This window comes from Sus scrofa, chromosome 3 (assembly GCF_000003025.6).
Source record: "Sus scrofa isolate TJ Tabasco breed Duroc chromosome 3, Sscrofa11.1, whole genome shotgun sequence".
Lineage (NCBI taxonomy): Eukaryota > Metazoa > Chordata > Mammalia > Artiodactyla > Suidae > Sus > Sus scrofa.
In genome coordinates this window covers 18853270-18881064 of record NC_010445.4, presented here as the reverse complement: position 1 = coordinate 18881064, position 27795 = coordinate 18853270, and the positions used below count along the sequence as shown (strand labels likewise).

Here is a 27795-nt window from a genome sequence, read left to right as displayed (position 1 = left end):
ACCCCGTCAGGAGGCCCTCACCTCCCTGCTGTCCCCAGGCGGGATGTCAGTCACTGAGGGGTCCACCCTCGGAGGGGAGGGGAGGGGAGGGAGCCCGTGTTTTAAAGAGCAGGCGGATGGACAGCCGGGCTCCAGGCCCACCTCCACCACTAGGTCAACTCTGAGACCAAGTCCCCCGCCCGCCCTGAACCTACCAACAGGGACCCTGTGTCTTCTCAGAGTTTAAGCTGTCACCTAGAAGAGGGCGGGGTGCAACCAGACCCCACACAAGCCAGGCCCCCTCCGATGGGGTCGCCCAGGGCACACACACAGCCTCACCCTCACTGCCCGGCTCCCCACCAGGGGGTCCCCGTCGCCACCTGGATGCTGGCCCTTCAGGAAGTTTTGAGGAGAAAAGAAGCTCCCTCACCAGCGTTTATATAACAACAACATAAGCATTTTATTTCTTCCTTAAGCTTCTTAGTTTCTTAGTATCACAATGGAATGATGAGAAAACAAAAAAAACCCCCGTGAGTCTGCAAATCTCTGACAAAGAGCAGAGACTTCAAGGCAATTGAGGGGGTGGGGGGAGAGGCTTGACGGACGTGCCAGAGGAGCTCCACATCAGGCCTCTCCTGGGCCGGCTGGGCCGGGGAGGGGTGGGGAGGTGGAATGGTGAGAAGGTGGCACTGTCACAGCTGTCCTTGGCGTTTCTGCCTCGTGACTGATACGCGCATGATCCGCACGGACCACCCCGCAGGGTTTCCCGGTGCCTCCCTGGTACCTGGCCCCGCGGCCCCACCTGCTCCAAACGCACTGCGCGCTCCTGCCAGGGCTCAGACACCCTGGGGCCGGTTCCGCAGGAGCAGGGCGTGGAGCAGGGCGGGGGCAGGTGACACCGCTCCGGGTGTGAGGCTCCGAGGAGTAGCCGAGGTCCGCCTGGGAGAGACCTGCGGCAGCAGGCAGAGGTGGTGCAGTGGCAGCGGCAGGAGTCCTTGTCCCCGGGCGGCGAGCAGGCCGTGCCTAGAGCTTCACGGTGCCGGGGGGCAGGCTGTCGTTGCAGAGTCTGTAGTAGCGCAGGTCGTTGACCAGCCGGTGCACATTCTGGGTGAACGAAGGCAGGTCCTGGAAGGCAGGGGCACAGCTGCAGCCTGGCCCCACCCGACGCCCCCATCACCGCCGACCCCACCAGCCACTTCTCCCCCACGGTGCACCCTGGAGTTCTGCGGACATTTTACCGAACTCGAAACTTTACTCATTCCTGTCCCACGTGTCAGCAAAGGCACAGTGGGAGGAAAAAACCAACAGCAGCTCACACTCCCCTGGAGCCCACCAGGGGCCAGGCGCTGTCCCAAGCGATTCAGAGACAAACTCACTTCATCTTCGCATCAGCCTGCAATGCAGGCTCCATCACTACCACCATTTTAAGGATGAAGAAAGCAAAGTGCGGAGAGATAGAGAAGCGACCTAGAAGCTCGTTGCAGGTTATGCGGATGGGCGGGGCGGGGATCCAGGCTGCAGTCGCTCTGAGCACTGGTACGGCTCCCTTGCAGCGCAGCCGGCCGAGCCACGTGGGCACAAGCCTTCCCTAGGGCTCCGGCAGGCCAAGAGTCACACACAGGCAACAGCCCATGTGCTACACGACACCTGGCCGGCTGGGCCAGAGGGCACAAGCTGAGAAGACCCCGGCCGCCGGAAGCCCCAGTTCAACCAAGGACCACCTGCAGTCTGCTTCTTTATCTTCACATAGGCATTTCTGAACGCCAGATGGCAGGTCCACACGCAAAGCAACATGAACGGTGCCTGTCCACCCCCAGGGCGACCCAGCTAAACCCTCTTCTTCATGCTTCAGCACAAAGCCTGCCTCTTCCAGAAGAGCCTCTCAGATACCTCCTGTTTCCCGGCCCCAGTGGGCCAGGCCTGGGCCTCCGCTCCAAGCTGGCTAAGGCCCCGGCTCACCCTGCCAGTGGACAGTGAGTGCCAGCTCTACAGCCAGAGCCCCCGGCTCTGGATCCTGCTTCCTGGCGCTACCAATCCCAGTTCTCTAACTGCCAACTAACTGCTGACCTTTCAGAGCCTGGGTTCCTCTGTCACATGGGATTAACAACCGGACCTACTTCAGAAGGCTGTTGGAAGGCATACAAGGTGCTTGGCTTAGTGTGGTCCACAGAGGGCGCCGTTGCCCGTCTTCCCAGAAAGAGGGGCCAGCTGGCACATCCAGCTTCACACACACAGTGGATGAACAAAGGTGCTGATTCCTTTACTTATTTCATCCTCAAGAAAACAAATCAAGGGATATTTTTTAAATTCAGTGGCTCCCAAATGCCAAATTCAAATTTCTTGAGCAGAACACAAGAGTGCATTTCTGCTTCCACTTCTCCTTTTTTGCTTTTTAGGGGGCGCACCCTTGACCCATGGAAGTTCCCAGGCTAGGGGTCAAATCAGAGCTGTAGCTGCCGGCCACAGCCACAGCCATGCCAGATCTAAGCTGTGTCTGAGACCTACACCACAGCTCATGGCAACACCAGATCCCTGACCCACTGAGTGAGGCCAGGGATCCAACCCGCATCCTCATGGATACTAGTCGGATTCATGTCCACTGTGCCACAACGGCAACTCTCATTTCTGGATTTTAAATGAGCACTCCAGGTGCTTCGATGCTTACCTAGATTTGGAAACCACTGCTTTTAATCAAGAAGTTGACTGATGATGACATCAGGTATTAGGTATTAGGACTTGGATTCCAGGACAAGGATGACAAAATACCCAAGTGACTGAAGTGAACTTCAAGAAGCTCAGGAGAGGAGTTCCCGTCGTGGTAAAGCGGAAACGAATCTGACTAGGAACCACGAGTTGCAGGTTCGATCCCTGGCCTTGCTCAGTGGGTTAAGGATCTGGCGTTGCCGTAATCTGTGGCATCGGTCGTAGACATGGCTCAGATCTGGCGTGGCTGTGGCTGTGGCTGTGGCTGTGGCTGGCAGCTGTAGCTCTGATTTGACCCCTAGCCTGGGAACCTCCAGGTGTGGCCCTGAAAAGCCAAAAAAGAGAAAACAGAACAATCCCAGGAAGAGAAAGATTCCAAGACAAAGGAGAACAGGAGCTGACTCTGAGAAAGAACTGTCCTGACATATATCACAGATGAGACAAGCACAGAGCTCTTATTCCACCAAGAGCAACACGTCACCCTGGACCGTGAAGTGGAACTCTGGACAGGCTGTGCACGCACAGGAGTCAGATCAGCAACATCAAGAGGATGTGGGAGAAACAGAAGATGTCACTGCATCACTGTGAGGCAGTGAAAGATGAAATTTACTTATTCTATGGGAAGAAGGCCAGGAAAAGCCTCTTGACAAAGGGCAGAGACTCAGCAGCCGAAACAGGGAGGAGGAAGGCAGGTGAGGGCCCAGCAAGGAGGCCCCAGGACAGAGGCTGGGCACCAGGGCATCACACTAGCAACAATGGCTTCATGTGCATCAGAGACCTCACCACCCCAGGTCCCTTCCAAGGGGCTGCCCAGGTGGAAGAGCCGGCCTGACCTTCCCTGAGAGGACAGCAGGGGACCAGAGCGTGAGTGCTCCTCCCAGACGTGGCAGCAGGTCAGCCCTGCCGAACCTGGCATCTGGGAAGAGCCCAGGGCCCACCTCTAAGCCTGGGCTCCCAAGCACCAATCTTCTCAGCCTGTCCTAAGTCTCAAGTCTGGGCTGTACGGGCTCACGATCCAGAAGGAGACAATGGCTGGGCCTGTCAGAGGTGCACTCGACGGGGTGCCATAAGTACAGAGAAGCTGAGACAAATCAGATGAACGGCTGGGGCCGAAACTGGGCCCAGGGCCTGAGACGAAGAACATAACGTGCTGCAGAGGCCACGACCCGGGGAGAGCTCATGCCCCTCGATCCAGCGGCAGCACCAAGTCAGCCACGGCCAGCATGGGCTACAGCAGAGCCACCGGGGGCACGGACCATGCGCGAGACAGCCTGCCCCCTCCTCTCGGAACAGGTGCCAGGCCCAAGAGCCCACAGCTGCCCTCCCTGCAAGCCTGGCCCCTCTCTCCTCACCCGATCCATCTTGAAATTCCGCCCCAGCACATTTTTCTGGTTGGCATCCACACCGTCGCAGCTGGTCAGGAACTCGGGGAGGAAAGCCGCGAAGAAGCCATCGAAGTCCACGGAAGCCATGTTGTAAATGGCGATGCCGATCTCCTCCTGCAGGAGGTCGTGGGACTTGTGGACCAGGACCTGGAGCAGCACGTTCACAAACTGAAACAGCATGGCGGTCCGGAAGATCTTCTGCAGACAGAGAGCGAGCGGTGAGGGTGGCGGGAGGGCGACACCTCTGGGGAAGAAACCCTGATCTGAGAGGTGGGCACTGACCTTGTGGTACAGCTTCTGCTTGGTGTTGAGAGTCTCCAAGTAAAAGAGATTTTGTTTAAATAGGTGGATGTCAGGCTGGAGAAAGGACTGTCCAAAAGCCTAGGGAAATTATAAGCAGCATTTAAACACCCTCAGATCCAGTCCTTCTGGGCCACCTCCTGACACCCAAAGAACCGCCACATCTCGGGGCTCCCCATGCCGACGCAGGGCGGGGGTGCCCACCGCCTCGTTCTCCTGACTGGTCCGGTCAGATCTCTGGGACGCTCTGTGCAGTCTCAGCTCCTAAGTCCCCCGCACTGGGCCCCACTTCTTGTGGTCTCATCTTGCACCTTTTGTAATAAACCCCTGCACCCCTTCGTGGATCTGGCTTTGAAGGAAGACGCTAACACCTCTAGGCAAATACTTCAGCCACCTCAGCCGACACTGCGGGCTGCCCTCCCCACTTCAAACCAACCACTGGCCCCTAAGCCCCCTCCCTCTGGCATCCTAGGTCTTATAACCACAAATCCCTGAAGGCTCCTTCATAATTGGCTGCCTCTGCCTTGGTGTTAAGCAATAGCAAATGTTTAAACTGCTTTGCAGTTTCTGGGCTGTGGATGCTACCGGTTCAAAAAGAAACATCCCCGCCCCAAACACGAAGAGCCCTGCTCCTACGGAAAGTGACGGAGGAGGGGTGGGGGAGGCCAATGACGCAAACTCAGCGGGCGGGACCCTCCCCAGAGTGAGCTGATGACGGCCTTGGCATTCCGTCCCTGGTTCCTCAGCTACGAGGAGGGTCTCATAATCCCTGCTGCAGGGATGAAACCTGCGGGAGGCCCAATGGTTGTGCTGATTTTTTAAAGGTGGGCTTACTGAAGAGTAAATTTTACAGAAGAAAATTCACCCTTCTGAGTCACCTCTGTGCAATTCTGACCAATGCACAGTCACAACCATCGGGAATGGAACACGTCCCCCTCCCTAGAAAGTTCCTTCATGCCCCTCTGTAGCCAGTCCTCTCCCCTGCCTCTGGGCAAGTGCTGCTGAGTCCGTCCCTCTAGATTTGCCTTTTCCAGCACCCGTGACACAGGACGGGGCTGCTTCTGCCTGGCAGATCTCTTTGGAAGTCACCACGTTGCTGTGCAAAGGCTACCACGTTCCTCCACACGGCTGGAGGGCACACGCCACAGTCTGGTACCTTGTCAGCGGCTGATACCTGACTGTTTCCAGCTTTTGGCAGTTATGAAAAAAGCCTCTATAAACCTCTGTGTATAGGTTGTGGGAATAGATCTCTCCATTTATCTTAGGTAAGATTAGAAGTGGGACTGCTAGATCCTGTTTAACTCTGTTAAGAAAGTGCCAGCTTGGGAGGCCGTTTTCCATGGTGGCTTGACCAGTCTCGAGTAGAGGACCAGGCATCCGTCTAGCAAACCGTCTTGAAGGCCACAACAGAGCTGAAGAGGGAGGGAGGAGGGGAGGCGAGCAAGCACTTGAACTCCAAACCCAAGCCCGCAACGGGGTGTCCGAGACGGAAGGGCAGCAAGATAACTGCAGGAACCAGGGGTGGAACACGCCCTCTTCCACAGAGGACTCTCCACACAGGGAGCGTGTGTGTGTACGCGGGCGCGCGCACAAAGCACATGCCTGCGTGTAAGGGCACGTGTTGTGTCGGCGTGGAGCTGAAGGGAGGAAGGGTCGACTCCCTCTGGCTTCCCTATGAGGAGAAGCCAACACTGCAAAACCAAAAGGTGACATAACCCTCTACTTCCACGGAGGCGCCCGACTAAGAAGTTGTGCAGCCGAGTGCAGCCCAAGGAGAGCATCCGGAGGCGGTGACTGCACAGCGCGTTGCCGCGAGGGCAGCAGCCACGCTCCATCTGAGAGGGGGCACGGCGTCAGGGCAGTGCTGCTGCCGATGTGGAACGAGCCCGAATCATCTTTCAAAAATGAAGAGCCACTAACATGGTGCTGCGGGTCGGGTCCACTTCAAGTCTTTTTTTCAAGGCAGCTCCCTGCCCCCGACCCCTGACACCCTGCGGGCTTGCCGGTGAGGAGGGGCCCAGGTGGCCCCCATACAGGTGGGCTCTTCACACGTGGGGAGGCTCTGCTGTAAGGTGGGGGATCTAACATCTGTCCAGCATTCCAGGTGCCGGGAACATGCTCGCCCTTAACCCCACAACAAACCCACGAAATAGGGGGGTGGGAGATGGAGCGATTAAGGCTTCAAGAAGTTAACTAACTTCACAGGTACTAAGAGGTCGAGCTGAACTTCAGACTCAAGCCCACGAGGCTTCAAAGACGGCACTTACTACAGTGGCCGTGTCAGAAGAACTGGAACCGCGCGCCAGAGAAGCAAAGCAAGGGACAGTCGGCCAGTGGACCCAGGTGGCATCCAGAACAAGGCCTGTCTGTTCCTGCAGCTCTGGCACATTACCTGCATGATGGCACTGAACTGAGGCTCATTCTCCATCTGCTCCTCAGCAATCCCCCTCTGCACGCTGGCCAGGACCGTGGACTTGAAGAAGTACCTCCAGTTGTGATGGAGCGTCCGGAAAAGGAGCTCAAACAGCTCGGCCTTCACATCAGGAGAGGGGCGCTGTGGAGACACACAGACCCTCTAACCCGCCTTCCTGCGGCTCCAGGAGCCACTCACAGCCTGGGCCCAGAGCGGCAAAGAGGCCTGAGACATCTGGTAACAGTCAGCGGCGTGTCACCTTCCCGGCCACCCACACGCCTGTCCTTCCGAGCCCCCCGGGGGCCAGATGTCAAAAGAGGGAAGCTTCGGCAGAGACAGGGCAGCAGCTGAGACAGACTGCCTGGGTCAGTGCCAGGGGCTCTTTTTCCGGTGGAAGCCCTCAGCTTTCTAAGCTAGGGGAAAAGGCTACTCAATGGAAGAACAATTAGGAATATGGATTTCCTGCTTAGAAAATATCTGATTTGATCCGTCACATCTTCTTGGTTGGTTGCTCCTTTGCCATATTAAAAAAAACAAAACCCACTGTTCCAGCTAACCTGTTGGTCTTATATGCAACCTCTGAGGATAAAGACAAAGAAGAAGGCTTCAAAGCAGTCCTGCCCTCTACAGCAAAGGATTTAAAGAGCACTGAGACACCACGTAAAGCAGCACCAGAGGCAGCGTGCGGTGCTAACTGCCCTTCCAGCCTGTCTCCTCGTTCACCGGCAGGAGGAGAGGGGAGGGAGGCAGGCGCAGCGATATTTTCTTTTGTTAATATTTTCTAATTTATCCAAAAATCTCCAAGTCACTGAAGCGCATGACAGGTCACATTATTCTAGGTGTCTCGGCAGAATTTAAAATTATAAGGCCCAGATCTATTTAATTCAGCCTTGATTAAAATAAAGACCAGGGACACCAGCTTTCGTGGCAGGAATCCTCGGAGGGCACAGGTGTGTTTACTGAGGCAGAGCAGCTGGACTTACCCAAGCCTTGGTTTGGGCGGTGGGAAAGTTTAGTCCTTACTTACTAACATTCTGGACTTGGTCATGCTGAGTGTCTGCTTTCTAAAAAGGACAAAGAGCTTTCTAACAGCCAAAGGTTTGAATGGTTCCAAGACCTTGTTTTGTATCCTGGAGATCATGAAAGTTCTTAAGGAAAGTATTATAAAACACTGATATTATTACAACATTTGTTATAACGTTTGCTGGAGAAAACCACACGGTCACCTAAAATTATAAACTGTTTGCCACAAGAGACTGATCTTACTTAGCAACCAGCTCTGTGATGACCTGCTGTCCTCACACTAGACTAGTTCTTTTTTTTTTTTTTGTCTTTTTAGAGCCACACCCGTGGAATATGGAGGTTCCCAGGCTAGGGGTTGAATCAGAGCTATAGCTGCCAGGCTACACCACAGCCACAGCCACGCAGGATCCAAGTCACATCTGCGACCTACACCACAGCTCGCAGCAATGCCAGATCCTTAACCCACTGAGCAAGGCCAGGAATCGAACCTGCATCCTCTTGGATGCTAGTCAGATTCATTTCCGCTGAGCCACGATGGGAACTCCCACACTAGACTAGTTCTAATAAACTCAAGAAACACACAAAAAAATTGCACCAAGCTAATGGCATTCTTCCTTGGAGGAAAAAAAACTATTTTACAAGAAAAATAGCACATTAGCTTTACAACACATTTCCCTCAGCACTTCATTCCCTCCTCAGTGGCAGACGGGGACGGGCAGCACAGGGACCACCTCGGCCCTCATACCTCAGCGATGATGGGATACACCTGCTCCATGCACAGGGAGATGATGCTGGGGAGGAAGGGCTTGAACACCTGGCCAGGCTCCTGGACCACCACCTGCAGGATCTTCAGGAACTTCTCCACCACCCGGCAGCCAGTACTGCCTTCGTGGAGGATGCTCTCGGCCAACTGCTCTCTGCAGACAAGAGAAAGCACGTAGTAGCCAAAGCAACGTCTCTCTGGGGAGCCCCAAACCAACGCTTGTGGCAAGTGAAGAAAAGGAGCAAGAAGCCCCACGCTTTGCAGCCAGGTCCCACCACTTGTCACGTGGAGTCTGAGAACCACGGACAGCGGGGCTGCGGTTACCTGGTAAACATATTGAGGAACGTCTGTATGATCTGTTCGGTGAAAGGCACGCCCATCTGTACTCTAAGGCCTCGAAACAGAGTGAGGAAGAAGCTCAGCATCTCATCGGTCACATCTAAACAAGGGGACAAGTACACAGGGATGAACAGAAGCCCTTGGCTTGAAGGCCTCCCTTCTGCAAGTGGCACCAGCTTCTCTCTAAGGCTCCCTGCTGGGAAGAAATGTCCCCAACGCCATCAGAGCCAATGATGGAAAGTGGGAAATGATTGAGGGCGTGCTGAGAAAACTGCTCTGGTACAGTGAGCTCGGCCTGAAGGCTCAACACAACAGGAAACGAAGGTCCTCTCTGAGCCGCTCCCTGCTCAGCACCCAGGGCGGTGCACAGTCCTCACTGCAGGGGGCATATTGTGCTCACTGATGCTACTGAACCGGGCCAGCACCTGAGGGCTTCAGCCATTTCTCCCTATGACCGTAATCCCTGCAGGTGGTCAGGGGTTAAGTGGCTGAAAGTGGATAATGAGGGTGTGCTCAGACTGCACGGCCCCGGGCTACTGAGTGGATGAATTGCAGAGAAAATGGGTTTCATTTAGTGTGGCTTCACTTTCCGATCTAAGCAAGCATCTTGGACAGTAAGTTCTGGCTTGAACCGCACACACTCAGGGGAAAATCAGTGAATGCATGCTCACTGAGAAGCCCCCAATCTTTCTCTCATGAGAGCCAGGCGAGCCCATCCAGAGACCCAGAGAAATCCTCTGTCAGGGACCATGACAGAGTGCAGGGAGGGGCGGCAGCTCAGCAAAGCCACCTTGCCATGTAAGGAAGTAAGTGGAACATATCAGAAGAGGGTCTCTGTCTGCACCTGCAATTCTAGAGTCTCGGCCCTACTACTCTCACCCACGTTCCCAAGTGACAGCACCACGCGACACACTGCCCTCTGCCTCCCTGACAGGCCTGCTCTACGGAGCTAAGCAGTCAGCCTGGTCCTTGTCAGCCCCACCCAGCAGTGGGGTCCGCCGCCGGCGCCTACCTGACTGATGGATAAAAGCTGGAAAGAGGGCCAGGGAGACCTGAACGGACTCCTGCAGCGACTGGTAGCAGATCTGTCGGGACTTGGTGGATTCCCCAGAGATATTCTCCACGATATCTTCTAGGACACTCAGCGTCTGGTGGATAATCACTTTGGCTGCAAACCAAGAAGGAGTTGCACATTGTGACTTGTCTGAGGATGAAGCAGAGTAAGAGGGCAAGGGAGGAAATCTGCAAAGGTATTCGGATGGCAGCCACACGCAAGTCTCTGACTGAGCCATCAACCGCTCTCTGGACCTTTCTAAATCCTTTTCTTCCTTTTTGGTTCCCGTTTTACTGTCAGGGCCCCAGCTGCCCGCCTGCCTGCCAGGCTGCTCAGTGTTTCGCTGCTATCCACCTGAAACGAGTCCAGAAAAGATGAACCGTCCCTCAGGTTAGGCGTCTTGGACTGAATCAAGACTCTAAGATGGTGAATAGACGAGTGAGAATAGAAGCGTCACAAGTGTCACGGGAATATAATTACCACAGGCAAGAATGGACACCTGCAAGTCAGACACTCCTTCACCTGCAGACGCAACTGCAGACGCGACTCCAGCCTAGTAACCTAAACAGCACCGGCCGTGCACACCTACTGCTGCTGTGTTAAGGGATCAATTGCCTGATCAATCTTTGGCCTATTAGGCCTGTGGCCTGAAGAAATATGTACTTTGTGTTGTTATTATGTTGTCACTATATGTTATTGACGACAAATACTTCTAGCAATACCCTGATGTAAGAGCTCACAGGTACGCCACACAGCACACGGGGACAAGAGAGGCCGTGGCCAGCGAACAGGCAGCGCAAAGGCCCAGGTCAGAGGAGCCTGGATGTGAAGTGCACGTGGGCAACGCGGCTACACACCAGAGGCGGGGTCCTCATCAGTACACGGGGTTGAACAGCAGCCCCCGCCTCTGCAGGTGCTGTGAGGGTTAGAGACAAGGTTCGGCGTGATTCTAGCAAAGCGCTTGGCATATCAGAAAATCCAGCACCAGTGAGATTCTTTTTCCCCTTAGCTGCCTCAAGAAGCCCCCCCAGGACTCAGTCTGAGCTCAGCTGATTCAACCCTGGCAGAGCTCCAGCGGGAAATCCGGAGCTGAGCTGAGAGCCAGTCTCCAGCTGGCAGGGCTCCGCGTGGCCCTGACCCCCCAGAACCCCAGCCTCTGTGGGGGCTGCAGCAGTTTCCAGGGAAGGGGAGAGCAGAAAGAATCCACGCCTCGGAGGTGGATGGAATCAGGTTTGACTCCTAACTCTGCTTATTCTGAATCTCAGTTTCCTCATCTGAAAAATGTGAAGAGGTAACACCACCTGACTCACACGACCGGGCATGAAAGGAGACAATGGCTCACGACAGGCCTGTTCCACTAAAGGCCGGTCACAGGGAGGCCGGAAAGGGAAGGAAAGGTACCTTCACTCAACACTACCGAGCCACAAACTGCACGGGGCAGGCACTTCCCCCAAAACACACAGGGCACAGGGAAGGCAGCTCGGGGGAAAGCGAACACAATCAAGAGACCACAATCTGACCTTTGGTGTGTAAGGAAATTTAAACAAGAACCAAAACTTAGTCACAAAAATGTGCAAGTGGAAAACCAAAAGCACCATTAAATATGCAATAGGAAAATGGATTAAATATGCACACATAGGAAAAAACAGGAACGTGTCAAAATAGGGGCTATGTAAATTGCTATTTCCACAGGACAGAATGTTCTCAAAGCACTGAAAACAATGCCGTCAAGAAGAAAGGGGCTAGGTGGCAAAGAGCACAGCGTCATTCAGACCCAAGCCTGACGCCTGACACCACCACTTTCTCTAGGATCCAGAGCAACTTACACCTGCCAGGCCTGGGGGTGGAGGTGGGGGGATTTTTACAGTGGAGAGACTGGCAGACGCTGTCTGAAGCTGGTGATCACACTGAGTATCGCCAATAATGGGACAAAGAGAAGTGATGCAGCAAAAGCCCAGGTCACTACCCAGGTGGTACTCCTGCCAAAAACTGCTGGTAACCATCAGACAGAAGAAGATTACAGGACATTTTATATGAAAACAGGTCTGGACTCTTAAAAATGTCATGTTATATGGAGTTCCCGTCGTGGTGCAGTGGAAACGAATCCGACTAAGAACCATGAGGTTACGGGTTTGACCCCTGGCCCTGCTCAGTGGGTTAAGGATCTGGCGTTGCCGTGAGCTGTGATGCAGGCCAGCGGCTACAGCTCTAATTGACCCCTAGCCTGGGAACCTCCATATGCCTCGGGTGCGGCCCTGAAAAAGACAAAAAAAAAAAAAAGTCATGTTATGAAAAACCAAAAAATAGGAGGTTTTGCTATATTTAAAGAGCTGAGACAACCCAATATAACTCACGATCCTTTTTATAACAATTGGGAAAAGTTTAAATGTGGTCTATATGTTAAGCGACATTACTGTCACAATGTTCCACAGCCTGCTTAGTTGTGTTAATTGTGTCCTGGTTATATAAAGGAGAGTATCTCCTTCTCAAAGACAGTGGGTAAGTATTCAAGCATAAAATGCTGACGTCAGCAACTTCCTTTAAATGGCTCAGTTAAAAAGTATGTGAGATTGAGGAGAACACAAGTGTGGCAAAATATTAACAGTCGGTGAAAGATATACCACTGCTCATTCATCTTTCAACTATTCTGTAGGTCTGGAAATTTTTCAAAGTATACAGTTGGTATAGGAAAAACTTTCCCGGACTTCATTTCTTCACTTGCAGAGTAGGGATAATTACACTTACCTCAGGGGGCCATAGGGAAGGAGAGATACAATAATACATAAACTTAAGCTAAAACGGGAGTCAGGACAGGCCTGCAGGGGGAGCTATCACATCCCACCACGTATTGTCAACTACTCCAAATAGGAAGGTATTGCCTACTTTACTCAGCAGGAAGAAGAAAACTACTCTTCCACCTGAAGACCGTCCAGCCAATCAGACTGTAGCAGCCCAACCAATGAGAAGCCTTCAAACTTTGTGGACTCCCAGCTTCCACCAATGGACTCTGGTTATTACAGGCTCTCCCAACTCCCCCTTTCGCCCTACAAAAGCGAGTGCCCCTTAGGAGTTCTTTGGATTTGCCTATAGTCTGCCACAGTCCTCATATGCTAACTCGCAATTCCTCTGGCTATTCCTGAATAAACTCACTTTCCCTGGTAAAATTATTAAGGTTGACAGCAATAACAAGAGTTAAAACAGCTATTTTCCACGATACTAAAAATGGGGAGATTTAAGCATTTCTTGGGAGTTGCTGTTGTAGCTCAGCAGGCTAAGGACCCAGTGTTGTCTCTGTGAGGATGTGGGTTCAATCCCTGGCCTCATTCAGTGGGTTAAGGATCCGGCATTGCCACGAGCTGCACTGTAGGTCATGGATACAGCTCAGATCCAGCGTTGCTGTGGCTGCAGCTGCAGCTGCAGCTACAGCTCCAATTTGACCCTTAGCCCAGGAACTTCCATATGCCAAGGGTGTGGCCATAAAAAGACGGGAAAAAAAGTTTCTTTTTCCTTCTGTATACTATTCTAATATTTTTGTACAATGAGCATGTGTTCCTATTCCTAATCATAAAAGTAATGTTTCAGTAAAAAAGAATGTTAAGTATGTTAACTAACATTTCAGAAAGCATTTCTGTCTACATCATCACCGAACGTGTTCTGTTATTTTCTTTCTATGGAAACAAACTGCATTTTCAAAATATTTCTATATTTGTTATTTCAGAGAAATCTGATGCCTGCTACTTAAACTACTGAGTTCTCTTGATTCATTTTTTTCTTCTTCTTTAATATAAACAATCAAACTTGAAGTGTCATTTGTGACGATCCCAAGCTCTTTCAAAGTCTCTAAAATATTTTTATTTGGAGAAAAGTTTAAAAGTTTCAAAATTCATGTTTCCCAGTGTGCAGAAGTGAACACCTTTGATTGCTTACATGAATATCTGAAATGAATCAATAATCATAGGATTTTTATCCACAGAAAGCATTTATCAATAGTGCCTTCAGGAGTTCCCATTGTGGCGAAGTGGAAATGAATCCAACTAGGAACCATGAGGTTGCAGGTTCGATCCCTGGCCTCATTCAGTGGGTTAAGGACCTGGCATTGCCATGAGTTTGGCATAGATCACAGCTTGGATCCTGCATTGCTGTGGCTGTGGTGTAGGCCTGCAGCTGTAGCTCCGATTCGACCTCTAACCTGGGAACCTCCATTTGCCACGGGTGCTTTTTTTTCCCCCAAGAAAGCAAAAACAAAAAAGAGCCTCCAAATGGATGATTTTCCTTTTTTTTTTTTTTAAACATTTTAAATAAGAGAGGGAGCATCCTGCATTCAGGAAATAGGTCTGGCTGATGTGTTCACTGAATTCCACAGATAAGCAGGATTCTGCCACCAAGTCCCACTCTTCTGCTTAGCTGCTGTGTGACTCTGGACAGATAACTTCGCCCCCAAGCCCCAGATGCAAATTCCACCTGTCACAAAGGAAGAATGATGCCTGCCCTACCTTTCCTCAAGCTGGCCCTGCCTAGGGGCCACTTACTGTCATCCAGTGGCATCTTCCTCTGCGGGGCAACAGCATTGGGCTTCAGGTTGCGATAATCCCGGGACAGGGCGGAGATGAGGCTGGCGTGGTTGATGGAGCGCACAGGCCACTGCTGCTCATTCTCTGGGAGGTTTGGCCATGGAAGCAGCAGGATGTTAGAGAGGGCTCGGCACACCAACACCTGAGCCTGAAAGAGAGCCCCCGGGGCACCATCAGAAGTTTGCAGCGATGTGAACAGCAGAGGGGCTGCACCTGACCCAACCTTGGCACCCACCACACATGCTGAGCTCAGGCCTCAGGCTTCTTTCTTAAAACCTGGGCCTAGGACCTTGGTCCAGTCCAGGGAGGAAAGAGAAATTGAAGCAGTTAACACCAAGTCTGGGTCAAGCACATCCCAGGGTCAGCATCAACCATCATTCTTGGTGCTGTCACTGCTCCAAGCCTTACAGAGGGAGAAATCACAGACGCTGAATCTAACTCGTCTTCGAGCTGCCGGCTTCTGACGCCCTCGGAGAAGCTACTCAGAACAGCGCTGTTAAGAGTCTCTTACAGTCAATGTGCCCGTGGCGCCAAGTCTGAACCAATACATCCCTGTCCCAGGTGCTCGTAAGTAACTTTTTGACTCCCCTCTGACCCCCACACCCCTGTTTTGTTGTTTTTAAACTTCTGGCCTCAGCCTCCTGGAGGCTTTTTGAAGAGTATACTTGTCTGGAGTGTCTCAACTCTAAGAAAGCAAACATTTAACAGCAAAAGCAGACTCTTAAAGCTGAAAGAATGCAAAGAGGACTCCCACAGCCCCAGCCAAATTGCCAGCTTTCAAGGCAGCACACCCTCCGTGCCTGCTGGGAGGAAGGTTTTCTGACCGTGTTGGGAGGAGCCTAACAAGAGAGCACTGAGGCTGCATGGACGCCACACATGAAGAACCCCACCTAAGAGCGAGGGCAAACCTGTAAGCTCTAAGGGCAAAAAGAAAAGCCAGCCTCTTCTTCCTCAGCTTCCCTGAGTCCAAGCCACAGTGCTCTAGGGACCCCAGAGTAGCCCTTAAACCAAAAGAATGCAAAGAGGCCCCTCAGAGCCCCAGCCAAGGCCCTCACCTTATCAACAAGTCGCTGGGCAGAGGCGTCGGTGATTCTGCTGAACACTTTCTGTACTGCAGGGATGCTGATCAGAAAGACAGGTCGCACAGTGGTGGCCAGTGAGACCAGTAAGTGGCACGCAGACAGCAGCAACTTGTCTTGGACCTGGAGAGGGAGGAGGACAGGTCAGCTCACGACCTCTCCTGTGAGGCAGGAGTAGCAGAACTTGACGAGGCAGCCACAAGCTAAAGGTGGTTCTCGGATGCCAAACGATAGCACCTAGGCTCTATCTCGAGAAGCCCCAGAACGATGCCCAGTGAAGGGCGTCCTCTTCCTTGCCCTGTCCACAAGCCAAGAGCACCACCTCCGGTTCCTCCGGTTCTTAGTAACCGGCATCTCTGAACGCAGTCACCAATCCACAGTGGCTCCCCATCAGCTCTTAAATCACCGGGCAAACTCCTTGGCACAGCATTCAAATAACGTGAGGCTGTTCATCTCACTCCACTTGCTCCAGCCCAGCCACAATCTCTCTCCACCCCCCACCGTCTGTACTCCATCCATCACCCAGGCTCGCCTACTTCCTTCACCTCAACATGGCCATCAAAATTCTCAAGTACCATTCTATCCTTTTCAAATTAGCAAAAGAGAAAGAAAAAAAAAATTTTTTTTTAATTAGAAAAAAAGAGAAAACTCTTGGTAGACAGGACCTAGTGCTAGTAAGACTGTGATGACAACAGCCCACCAAAGAGTCAGTGGAATGCAGAATGATTTAGGGAAGAAAATTACCATGATTTCCTAGAACCACAAAATATCCCTAGACCTTTAATCCTATAATCTCACTTACTCGAAGAAAATTACCTAAAGGGATAAAGCTACATTCATGAGTACCCACATCTCAAAATTATCTGTAATGACTTTTTATCAAATGGAGGCAATTTAAGAGACCCACAATGGATAGGTCAATTTTGAAACAACCCCCTCACAGGCTATCACAACTCATTTACAAATTACAATTATACACACAACAAAAATTACCGAAAACAATATACTGTTCTGTCACTAGGGGTACAGAATGCCATGTATGATGAAAACTACAAGAAAGAAAGAAAGGAAGGGAGGAAGGAAGGAAGGAGGAAAGAGGGAGAAAGAAAGAAAAGAAGGGCAGGGAAGGGCAGGAAAAAGAGAAAGAGTTCCTGTCGTGGCTCAATGGAAACGAATCTGACTAGTATCCATGAGGACATGGGTTCGATCCCTGGCCTCACTCAGTGAGTCGGGGATCCGGTGTTGCCATGAGCTGTGGTGTAGGTCGCAAATGGGGCTTGAATCCCATGTTGCTGTGGCTGTGGTGTAGGCCAGCAGCTGTAGCTCCAATTCAATCCCTAGCCGTGGGAACTTCCACAGGCCGAGGGTGCAGCCTTAAAGAGCAAAAAAAGAAAAAGAAAACAAGGGGGAGGGGGAGGAAGGGAAAAGGAGAAGAAAAAGAAGTATCTATATGCCTTAGTAATGTTTGGTAATAGTACTGGCTGTCTTCTTGGAGGCCACCCGAGAATCTATCAGATTTTACATGGATATAATCTTCAACCTGGTAATTACACGTCCAGGAATCCATCCTATGGGATGTACATATAAGAACCTAATTTCTATCGACAGAAAACTGATCCTTCCCCCCCCCACTATAGAACAGCACCGGTCAGTTTGAAAAACTGAACTTGCTCTACGCGTGTAAAGGTCTCCAAGGCATGCTGTTAAGCGAAAGAAGATCTGGCTCCAGCTCTGTACAAACTTTACTTACGTACAGGAAAACAGAATGACGTCGGATTTACTACAAACTGTTGACAGTGCTTCCCTTGGCAAGGAAAATGTTTGGGAGGAAGGGATTCTAGAGTGCCTTAATTTTTCAGTCTGTGCATTTGAACAGTATGGTACTTTTTCACAATGAGCACGCAGTCATGTGGGACGGAGAGAATGGAACAGAGAGAGTGACACCTGAATTTGCAGGGACTACAACTAAAAAGGAAGGTGAAATGACACAGAGTTCCATCCCAGTGGTAAAGCACTTGGGTCTAGCGCTCTAGCTCACATTTGAGTTTATAATAAAGGGGCAGGGGAACAGAGGACAGACACAGGGTTAAGGGAAAAGGTGCAGCCTTCGCTGTCTCAAGACCTTGGTGCTGATCAGAGGTGTGACTGCATCCATGGTGGTGGAGATGAGCGAGACGAACTGCTGCGTGTTCTGCCGGTGGGCCTCGCTGCAGTACTGCGCTAACCAGTGAGAGTAAGCCTGCAGGGCAGCCAGGGACTGAGCATGCCTGTGAAAGGAGAGAAGATGCCGCGTTAAAGGCTAAGGTCAAGCTCTATCAGCACGAAACTTGCTTCCATGTGAGGTAAGCACTCCATCCATCGCATTCACTCTTCCAGGACACATGTGAAAGCCCAGACACCACCTACTTACCACGGAGGGCCTAAAAGCTAACACCCATCATCTAAATATGCCGCCACTGCCTGGCACACAGAAGGCAGTCCGCTAATGTCTACCAGATCTCACTCAGTCTTTCGGTGGCACATGTGAGTTCACCCAAGAGAAGAAGAAATAACAAAAACAGAATCAAAGAACTTAAGTGGTGATGTACTGACTTGGGAACTCGTAAAAAGTTTACATCCATAACTACAGATCAGGTTAGACCAGGAATTACAGCTTTATAAATACACTTTGGTTATAAGACTCTCTATTTTTTTCTTTTTTTTTGATTTTCTTTCTTTTCAGGGCTGCACCCGCGGTACATGGAAGTTCCCAGGCTAGGGGTCAAACTGGAGCTGCCGCTGCCATCCTATGCCACAGCCACAGCAACACAGACCTACACCACAGCTCTTGGCAACACCGCATCCTCAACCCACTGAGCAAGGCCAGAGATCGAACCTGCATCTTCATGGATACTAGCCGGATTCATTTCTGCTGCACCACAACGGGAACTCCAGACCCTCGATTTTTTAAAAGTTTTGTTTTTGTTTTTGTTTTTTGGCCACTCCTGTGAAGTCCCAGGGCCAGAAATCAAACCTGCACCACAGCAGCAACAATGCTGGATTCTTAACCCACTGCACCACCAGGGAACTCCATGAGCCTCTCAAGTTTGACCTCCCATCGCACTATACATGGTATCTAGCTAGAGGCTTGAAGCAACAAAGATTACTGTTTGGTTTTTGCCAATTTTGAACTGCACTATACACGCAATAAAATATACATCACGAAAGCTCATAATTCATCAAAGATAATAATAATATACCTTTTAAAAAGTGAGGCAGTTGTGTCAGAGCTTATAAACACCAGACCTTCTAAGAAACATAAATGAGGTGGAGTTCCCATCATGGCTCAGTGGTTAACAAATCTGACTAGGAACCATGAGGTTTTGGGTGCGATCCCTGGCCTTGCTCAGTGGGTTAAGGATCCGGCGTTGCCGTGAGTTGGGGTGTAGGTCACAGACATGGCTCGGATCCTGCGTTGCTGTGGCTCTGGCGTAGGCTGGCGGCGACAGCTCTGATTAGACCCCTAGCCTGGGAACCTCCATATGCTGCGGGAGCGGCCCTAGAAATGGCAAAAAGACCAAAAAAAAAAAAAAAAAAAAAAAAAGAAGAAGAAAACATAAATGGGTAATTTTTCCATTTTCTGAAAAAATTAGTAAGTAATCTGTGGGACGATACTTCACGACTGTGTAAATATACCTGTTCCCCAACAAACACCAATTGAGGATCCCTGCCTAAATCACTCTGACACTGGTGGTTGCAAATCAGCGATTTTTCAAATTCTTTCTTTACTGTTCATTAGCTGTATTCTTCTGTTAAAAAAAAAAGCTTTCCCTCCCTCATCTTGTTTTTAAAAATTGTATGATGGATTCTTTATACTCCATTTATTATCATTCATTATCATCCTTCTTTCCTGATGATCGAATTGTCGAGAAGGACCAGGAAAAACCCTTTCGAGCTACAGCCCACTGCGTCCTTTTTGTATGTTCCTGACATTCTTTACCGACTTTACAAGATTTTACAGGGTCAACCTGCCCCAGACTTGGAGCATTTCTCCAAGGAGCTCTTGTTCCTTTAACTGGAGAAAGTATTTTAGAAACCAAGAGCCTAAGTACTAAAGGCAGCATTGCTGCCGGGGTATCACTGCTTCTAAGACCTTTCAGCAGAAAGAGCGAGGATACAGGGAGATATTATTTAAAAATCAAACTTAGTATCAACCATAACAGGGCACAGTGACCTCCAGTGCTTCTAGATATGATGCAAGGCTATCATCATGGATGCAGGATTCCTGCTAAAACGTTTAACCTCAACCTAATACAGAGAAAAACCAACCAGACAAATCCAGATTTTTTTTAAATGTTCTTAAAAAAAAAAAAAAAAACCCAAAAAAACAAAAAACCCTAAGGTCTGTATCTCCAAAAGTCAGTCTTTCTCCACACCCCTCCCAAACACACACGATTTGGGGAACTGGTCTAGTCTATAGGAGACGAACATAATGTGTGATTCACTAGTTAGAACTTGCATCCAAAAAATATATATCTATTGATATATATGTAAAAAGAACATTCTTGGGACAACTGGAAAAATCTGAATATGGAGTTTTTATTTTAAGAGTACACACATGTTCTTAAAAATATGAAATGATATTACTGTATCTATGAAAGTTTTTGAGCATTGATAAAGGTATCATCATTACACAGGAGAATGTCCCTAAGGAGATACGTGAGGATATAAAGGTAAAATAACATGTAGTCTGCATTTTCCAGCAGTTCACACACAAAAATGGATGTGTGTAACACGTATGTTTACAAAGAGAAGGCACAATAAAAAAATGGGGCAAAACATTTATCACTGATGAATCTAGCTTTAGAGTATATGGGTGTTCACTCCATTTTTCCCCTTTTCTATACATTTAAACTTTTCCAAAATAAGACGTTAGTAAGAAATGGTATTATGGGAGTTCCCATTGTGGCTCAGCGGTTAACGAACCCGATTGGCATCCATGAGGACTCGGGGTCAATCCTCGGCCTCGCTCAGTGGGTTAAGGGTCCTGCACTGCCGTGTGCTGTGGCTCTGGCGTAGGCTGGTGGCTACAGCTCCAACTGGATTCCTAGCCTGGGAACCTCCATGTGCCATGGGTGTGGCCCTTTAAAAAAGAACGAAAGAAATGGTACTGTGTACCTTAAAGTAAAGAAAATGTAACTATTGGGAGTTTGATGTTCCTGTTATGGCTCAGCAGTAATGAACCTGACTAGTATCCAGGAGGATGCAGGTTTGATCCCTGGCCTTGCTCAGTGGGTTAAGGATTCAGCGTTGCTGTGAGCTGTGGTGTAGGTCGCCGACACAGCTCAGATCCCACACTGCTGTGGCTGTGGTATAGGCTGGCGGCTGTAGCTCTGATTCGACCCCTAGCCTGGGAACTTCCATATGCTGCAAGTGTGGCCCTAAAAAGCAAATATATAAATAAATATTGGAAGTTTGAAATTCATAGTGACAGAGAAGTTATTTTATATTTAGCATCCACTGATTAAAAAGTATCAGGACATGGAATTCCTTATAGCTCAAAGGATTAAGACTTATCATTGTCAGTGCAGTAGCCTGGGTTGCTACTGCGGCTTGGGTCTGATCTCTGGTCTGAGGAGCTTCACATGCTGTGGGGTGCCCCCCCCCGCCACCTCCAAAAACGAGAAAGAAGACATTAAAGTCTGTCTTTGGCACATTTAAGCATTTCAGTCAATCGATCAAATTTACAGCGCCCCTTATGGCTGAAGGGAAGAGCGCTAACCCTTCCTCAAATTGTGTGCAAGGTGTTACGTTTATGAGCAAATCAGCATCTTTCTTCTTTTTTTTTTTTTTTTTTTTGTCTTTTTGCTATTTCTTTGGGCCGCTCCCGCTGCATGTGGAGGTTCCCAGGCTAGGGGTCGAATCGGAGCTGCAGCCACGGGCCTACGCCAGAGCCACAGCAACGCGGGATCCGAGCCGCGTCTGCAACCTACACCACAGCTCACGGCAACGCCGGATCATTAACCCACTGAGCAAGGCCAGGGACCGAACCCGCCACCTCATGGTTCCTAGTCAGATTCGTTAACCACTGTGCCACGACGGGAACTCCAAATCAGCATCTTTCTTGGGAGAAGATTTCTCTAAATTCTTCAAAAGGAAAGCAGTGTTAAAAATGTTTTCAACCACCACAGTAAATGACACTTTCTTTCAATTATTTGTCTAATTTGAAGCTCAAGAATGCTCTAGAAGAGGGATTAGAGACTTTTTCTGCAAAAACCAGAGTGTAAGTAATTATTTTAGGTTTTGCAGGCCATCCACTCTCAGTCACAACTACTCAACCCTGCCTCTGCAGTGGAAAAGCAGCCACAGATTTAACCTGTGAATGAATGGGCATGGCTGTGTTCCAATAAAACTTTATTTACACAAGCTGGCAGTGGGATGGACTTGGCACAGGCCAGTTTGCCAATTCCCACTCTAGTCTAGAGCAAGCCTTCTGGGCAGTGTGATGTCCAGTCCCCATTCTTCTATTCCCTCCCTGTGTCACTTTCCTGATGGCTTCCCACTGTCTATAAAGTTTCTCAAAGTGTGGTCTCTGGATGTCCTGCTTCAAAACCACCTGAAACTCTTATTTAACATGCAAATGAATACCCGAGCCTTATGCCATCCTTCAGAGGGAATATGTTCCCCAAGCGATTCTTCTGTACCCTGCAGTTTCAGTCACTAGTCTACACGACAAGACTCAGGGCATTCAAGGTGAAATAGCCCGAACGTGCCTATCCAGCCTCGGCTCCCACCACACAAACTGCGCACCACCTTCCCAGCTGCGGGACTCTGCAACACTCTCGTGTCATGGCTTGTGCTGTTCTTTCTGCCTGAAATGCAGACTCCATATATACCCTCTGCTCCCAGCTCTCATCTGCCCAATGAATTCCTCTTACTCCAGCCACCTCTGCCCCCCACCCCCAATAAACAATCTTTCTTTCTAGATTTGAAGATAGGAGTTTTTCTTCTTTTCACTGCAGCCCCTAAGTTCCTTTTTATCTATAAAACCATCTGGGGCCAGAGGACAAGGTCTTTCCGAGAACACACAAACATCTAACTATACTCACACATCAATGAGATCAGGCTTCAGCACCGAGGGCACAGCAGTCTCAATGTTGTACAATTTGATCTGAGATCCATACAAAGTGACTTTGACCAACCTATTGGCAAAGAAGAAGAGAAAATATTCACCTTAGGGACTAAAATAGACAAAATAGACAAGGTACCAACAAAAGTCTTGAGGACAGCCTTTTATTCAACCAAAAAAGAATCAAGATCAGGTCTTCCCTTTTATCCCAAAGATATAATCTGAGACACGCACAAAGATTTATACACTAAGATACCATCTAAAGCATTACTTACAGTCTCAAAAATTTTTACAAACAATATAGATATCGGATACAGAGAACATAACACATACAATACAAATGATTAGGACATAAAATTTTATGTGTATTTTGCCACAATAGAAAAAAAAAAAAACTGGAAAAAATGTTTCCAGTGGATAGATATATGATAAAGAAAATACACCAAATGTTCACTGTAAAATCTAGGTGGTGGGTATATGGGCATTTCCTAAATAATTGTTTAACTTTCTGAAGATTTGAAAATGTTCATGATCAAACACTAGGGTGGGAGGAGGGGGACGCAAGAGCTTCTAAAACATTAGGGTATTTTTAACTCCTAAAACAATTCTTTGAGAAGCAAATTACTGAGTCCACTGGTTGCCCCAGGACTCACTAACTATACACAAAGTTTGCATAATAACTAAAGTCAGCTCTAATGAAAATGAAAGAGGCATTTCCCATTTCCCAGTAGAGACTAACACTCCTTTCTGAGTAAACATTAAAAAACAAACAAAAACCCTAGAGACCTGGCTAAAACTAGAGACCTCTCAGGGCCTACTCTGTAAGGAAACAGGGAAGCAGGTCTGAGAGGGGCACCCGGGAAGACAGCGTGTGTCTCTCCCTCAACCCAACAAGGCAGAGGGTCTCAAACTCCGCGGAGCATAAGAATCAACTGGAGTTGCTACCCCACAGACTGACTCTTGTTGCTTTGAGGGGGGTCTGGAAACATGCATCTCTGAGAAGCATCCAGGGGACTCTGATGCATGTGGTCCATACTGTGAAAAGCACTCCTCTCTGCTGGGGCGAGAAAGCAAGACTTTACTCCAAACCACAAGCTGGAGGCACAAATTATTCAGGATTGGGGAGCAGTCAGAAAGAGCTATGTCCAGTCAGTCAAGGAAGTCAGGGTAAAAGAGCCAAGGACTCCCAATCTGAAGGCCTAGGAAGAGGGATGTGCTGATGGTGATAACCAGACACAAAACAGTTACCATCAATAAGTGAGAGATGACTGCACACATGGTATTAACTCTTGGAACTCTCCTACCCTCCTCAGAGTCACACAGTCAGTGTACATACAGTTCTGCCGTGGTCAGTATACTCATCATGTGCAACCATCCCCACCTTCGATCTCCGTTACGCCTTGCATCCGGTAAAACTGACCCTCTGTATCCATGAAAGAGTAACTCCCCATACCGCCTCCTGCCCCGGGCCACCGTCATGCTACTTTCTGTCTCTATGGTTTGACCACACCGAGGACCTCACAGAAATGAAATCGTACACTACGTGACTTTACATTGCTTTTACCTTCAACAATGTTCTTTACTGTTCTACACTAAAAACGAACTTCTAGGTGTCTTTTAATATGTCTATGTTTAAGAGTCTTAACATTAAGTTTGTTTTACGTAACCTTTGCGTTCCTGCTCATCAGACTGGCTACTGAGATCACATAGCCACATCAAGGAGGCTTCTCTCATACTTTGTTCTAAAGGAAGACAGCAAAGTATCTTTATGTACCAAAACCTGCAAACCTACGCAGTACAGAAAGCTGTGTGTGTGTAAATGTAAGGACCTACACAGTGACAATTCAGGATCTCGGATCACTTATCTCGCTATGAAGTTGAGATGACTGGTGGATATAACATATTGCTTAAGTTTAAATTCAGAAAACACGATCTCAGACAGAAAGACATGTTCTATTCCTCCTAATGATCAGTAGAAACAGGCCTTGCAGGAAGAAGAGGAAAAAGGACCCTGGAAGTAGCTCTAGGGTTTGGAAAGAGCACAGCATCTGGACTCAGGAAACTGGTTCAAGTCCACGTGCTCCCCTCTCATGAACGGTGTGACCTGGGGAAAGGCACTCAGCCTCTCTGGGCCACAGTTTACTCAAGAGAAAATGACAATACTTGTCCCTCTAAGGATAAAAATGAAAGAAATGTACAAAACTACTCTACAGAATTTCCTACTATACTGTATGCTGCTTTTATTATTAATATTAATCTGGCCTTTAAAGATTTAATTAAAACTCCTAGTCATCTCTGCTTTTAGCAACAAGCTGGTATGCCAGTAACCTAGGTGTGGGGCCTAGTTCCCCCACCCGCCACCCCAGGTACTGGGCCACCGAAAACACCCGTTGGCTCACCTTTGGGCTGGACCCACACCTACCCGGTTTTGAGCCATCTAATCAACTTCTACTAGCTTGAAATGATCTGACCCGCCTGTCACATTTTAAGCATATGACTTTTTAAGCCTATGAGTTCATGAGAGGGGAGCGGAGGGACTGGGTGGTATGACATGCTCCTCAGCAAAGGCAGCCATAAACCCTGTGAGGGACCCCGAGGAAGAAGCAGTAACAGCAGCTTGGTGGTGGGGAGGCGGGGAACCACCTCTCAGGCCAGGCTTAGAGGCTGCCCAGCTTCCACTTCTTAGGACACTAGGAGGACTGGAAAAGCCAGTTCTATTTTAACAGGACCAGACAAAGTCCCACCTCTGAGATCTCAGATAGTGCCTTCTGCTTACTCCTTGGTCCTTTCTTAATGTCTCTTTATCCAATGAGCAAAGACCTAGGACTGACCTCACCTGGTTTCTTCTGAGGTTACTCCTGTCTTGATACCTATACAAAGATCTTCCAGGAAATAACAGCTATATTTACTCTCTGCTACAGGCGAGGCCCTGTGCTCAGTGCCTGACCTCATTCAATTCTCAAAATAAGCCCGTAAGATGCTACATCTACTCTGTTTTATGGACGAGGGACCTGAAGCTCAGAGAGCGTAAGTGACTGCTCCATCAGATATGGCGGAGGGCGCCTTGATTCACCGGGGGGAACAAAAGGTGCCTGGCAACACGCTGGCCCTCAGCTGGGCAGGCACGGCTGAGCTCCCTGCTCTAACTGCCGACCCACCTCTCCACCACCGTGAGGGCGTCGCTGAAGCGCGCGGCGAAGACATCCCCGATGAAGTACTCGGCGAGGCGGCCCACGGCCTGCAGGAGGGAGCTCAGGTCTCGCAGGGAACAGTGCAGCCGCCGGCAGTCGTTCTCCGCTGTGATGTTCAACCTGTGTCCTGGAACACAGCGCCTCAGACAGTTTGTCATAGAAAAACACGCTTTAATCACCACTACAAAGAGCAGCTCATCCAGGCAGGCTACGTTTCGCACAACCAATTTTTGAAGCACGGCGACCTGCAGGTTGCTTCCTAGTACCCAGCAGGGCAACTGGGCAGGCTCCGCCTACAGCCAGACCCACATGCACCCCAAGGCCACAGGGAGAGACAGATGGAGTGGAGGGAGAGGGACAGAGAGCCTGGGGCGTGCCCACACGGACCAGTCTGATCCATGACTGCCCTCTGCACGGCTGACAGGTAGGATGCGCCCTGTTCAAAGAACAGGTGCACCGGGCACTCCAGCCCAGAACCTGTAGGGAGCACCGTGTGGCACAAGGCCGCAGGACCCGGATCCCTAAGACACAGATCCCCTGCCACTTGCAGGCTCTCTACCTCAGAGGGCCCTTCTAAGCCTCAGTTTCCTCATCGTTAAAATGGAAACGAATGCTACCATCTAAGTCACTACAGGAAGGGCTGAATGTGTAAAAACCCTGTAAATTACAGAGCCTTATTCCACGGTTGTACTGATGACGAACAACAAAGAGCGAGTGCTTTTCTAAGGCCTGGAGCTTTCCTTCAACTTCATTTCTTCGAGCTGAGCAGGGAGGACGCAGGATGAAGGACAGGATGGTCCCCGATGCCGCCGCCCCCCAGCCCTCCGGAGCTCTCCCCACAAAGGTCTACCAAAGCCAGGAACCGCTGCTGAGCCGGACAAGAGCGCTCAGTCTGACCTAGCGCCCCTCCTGCGTCCAGAAGGAGGGAGGGAGGGTCGGTCATAGTGAAGACAATGGCCACAGGGCACCTCCACTCACTCCCTAAATACTTTTCAAATCTGCTCCCTTCCCCGCCACAGGATTTCACTCCGTTGGGAGGCAGGAACCTGGTATCACCAGCCCTCTTTCCATGGCAAACCCAGATCTAAGCAGCAGCTCCCCAGAAGCTAGGTGCCACACCCTTCGGGGGCTCCCTCTGGCCCAAAGGGAAAAGACCGACCTCCTTGGCGTCACCGCCAGATCTGTGTGACTTCACCTCCTCCTCTCCTTCCACTCTATCATTTGGACCCCTGAGGGCCCCCTGGTGCCTCCTCTGCACCTCTGCACGATTGGGGTCTCTGCCTGAGTCCCCGCGTCACCCTCTGGCCCCGCACACCTGGCGCTCTCGCACAGCCCGCAGGCTCACCGAGGTACCCCCTCTCCCAGGATGTCAAGGATTCCTGCCCCGCTACATCCTCCCAGGGCACCCTACACACACAAGGAGATAATGATGTACGAGCCTGTCTCCTCACTGACGCTGAACTCCTCCGCAGTGAGGGGCTACACCCTGCATCCAGCACAGCACCTGGTACAGAATGAGCGACTACAAATGGACAAATCAATTTGATACAATGGAACAGAGAGCAGAGCAGGAGAGGGAGCCTGGGGTTAGCAGGGGCGGTGGGGGGGCGGCAATGGTGGCGCTGAATTTCCTCACCCTGCCCTTGGGAGCATTCGCCCAACTGTGTAAAGGTGAACAGGGGCATGCAACACTGGTGAATGGGAGAAAGAAGCGCTGACACCGAAGGGGAGGGTGCCATGAGGAGCAAGGTCAATGCTTCAGCTCCCGACTTCCAAGTGATGAGGCCGGAACAGAGCCTGTGACAGCCCCAAAGGGAGGACAGGAGCCTGGAAAATGGGACACTGTGTGAAGGCCGCTGTTACAGTGGGTCACACATCAAGAAGCTG

General features: G+C 50.1%; 1 protein-coding gene across 1 annotated transcript in view; it reads right to left on the bottom strand.

Moving 5' to 3' along the window:
• Positions 415-27795, bottom strand: part of XPO6 (exportin 6) — a 108593-nt gene continuing 81212 nt past the window's right edge. The window contains exons 13-24 of the mRNA XM_003124525.6: positions 25876-26035; positions 22698-22790; positions 17732-17876; positions 15586-15732; positions 14489-14678; positions 9918-10073; positions 8891-9005; positions 8549-8720; positions 6760-6921; positions 4350-4448; positions 4035-4265; positions 415-1104 (exon numbers count right to left, since the gene is read on the bottom strand). Of these exons, the coding sequence (XP_003124573.3) occupies positions 1003-1104; positions 4035-4265; positions 4350-4448; positions 6760-6921; positions 8549-8720; positions 8891-9005; positions 9918-10073; positions 14489-14678; positions 15586-15732; positions 17732-17876; positions 22698-22790; positions 25876-26035 (1772 nt within the window). The 3' untranslated portion in view covers positions 415-1002. The remainder of the gene's footprint in view (positions 1105-4034; positions 4266-4349; positions 4449-6759; positions 6922-8548; positions 8721-8890; positions 9006-9917; positions 10074-14488; positions 14679-15585; positions 15733-17731; positions 17877-22697; positions 22791-25875; positions 26036-27795) is intronic.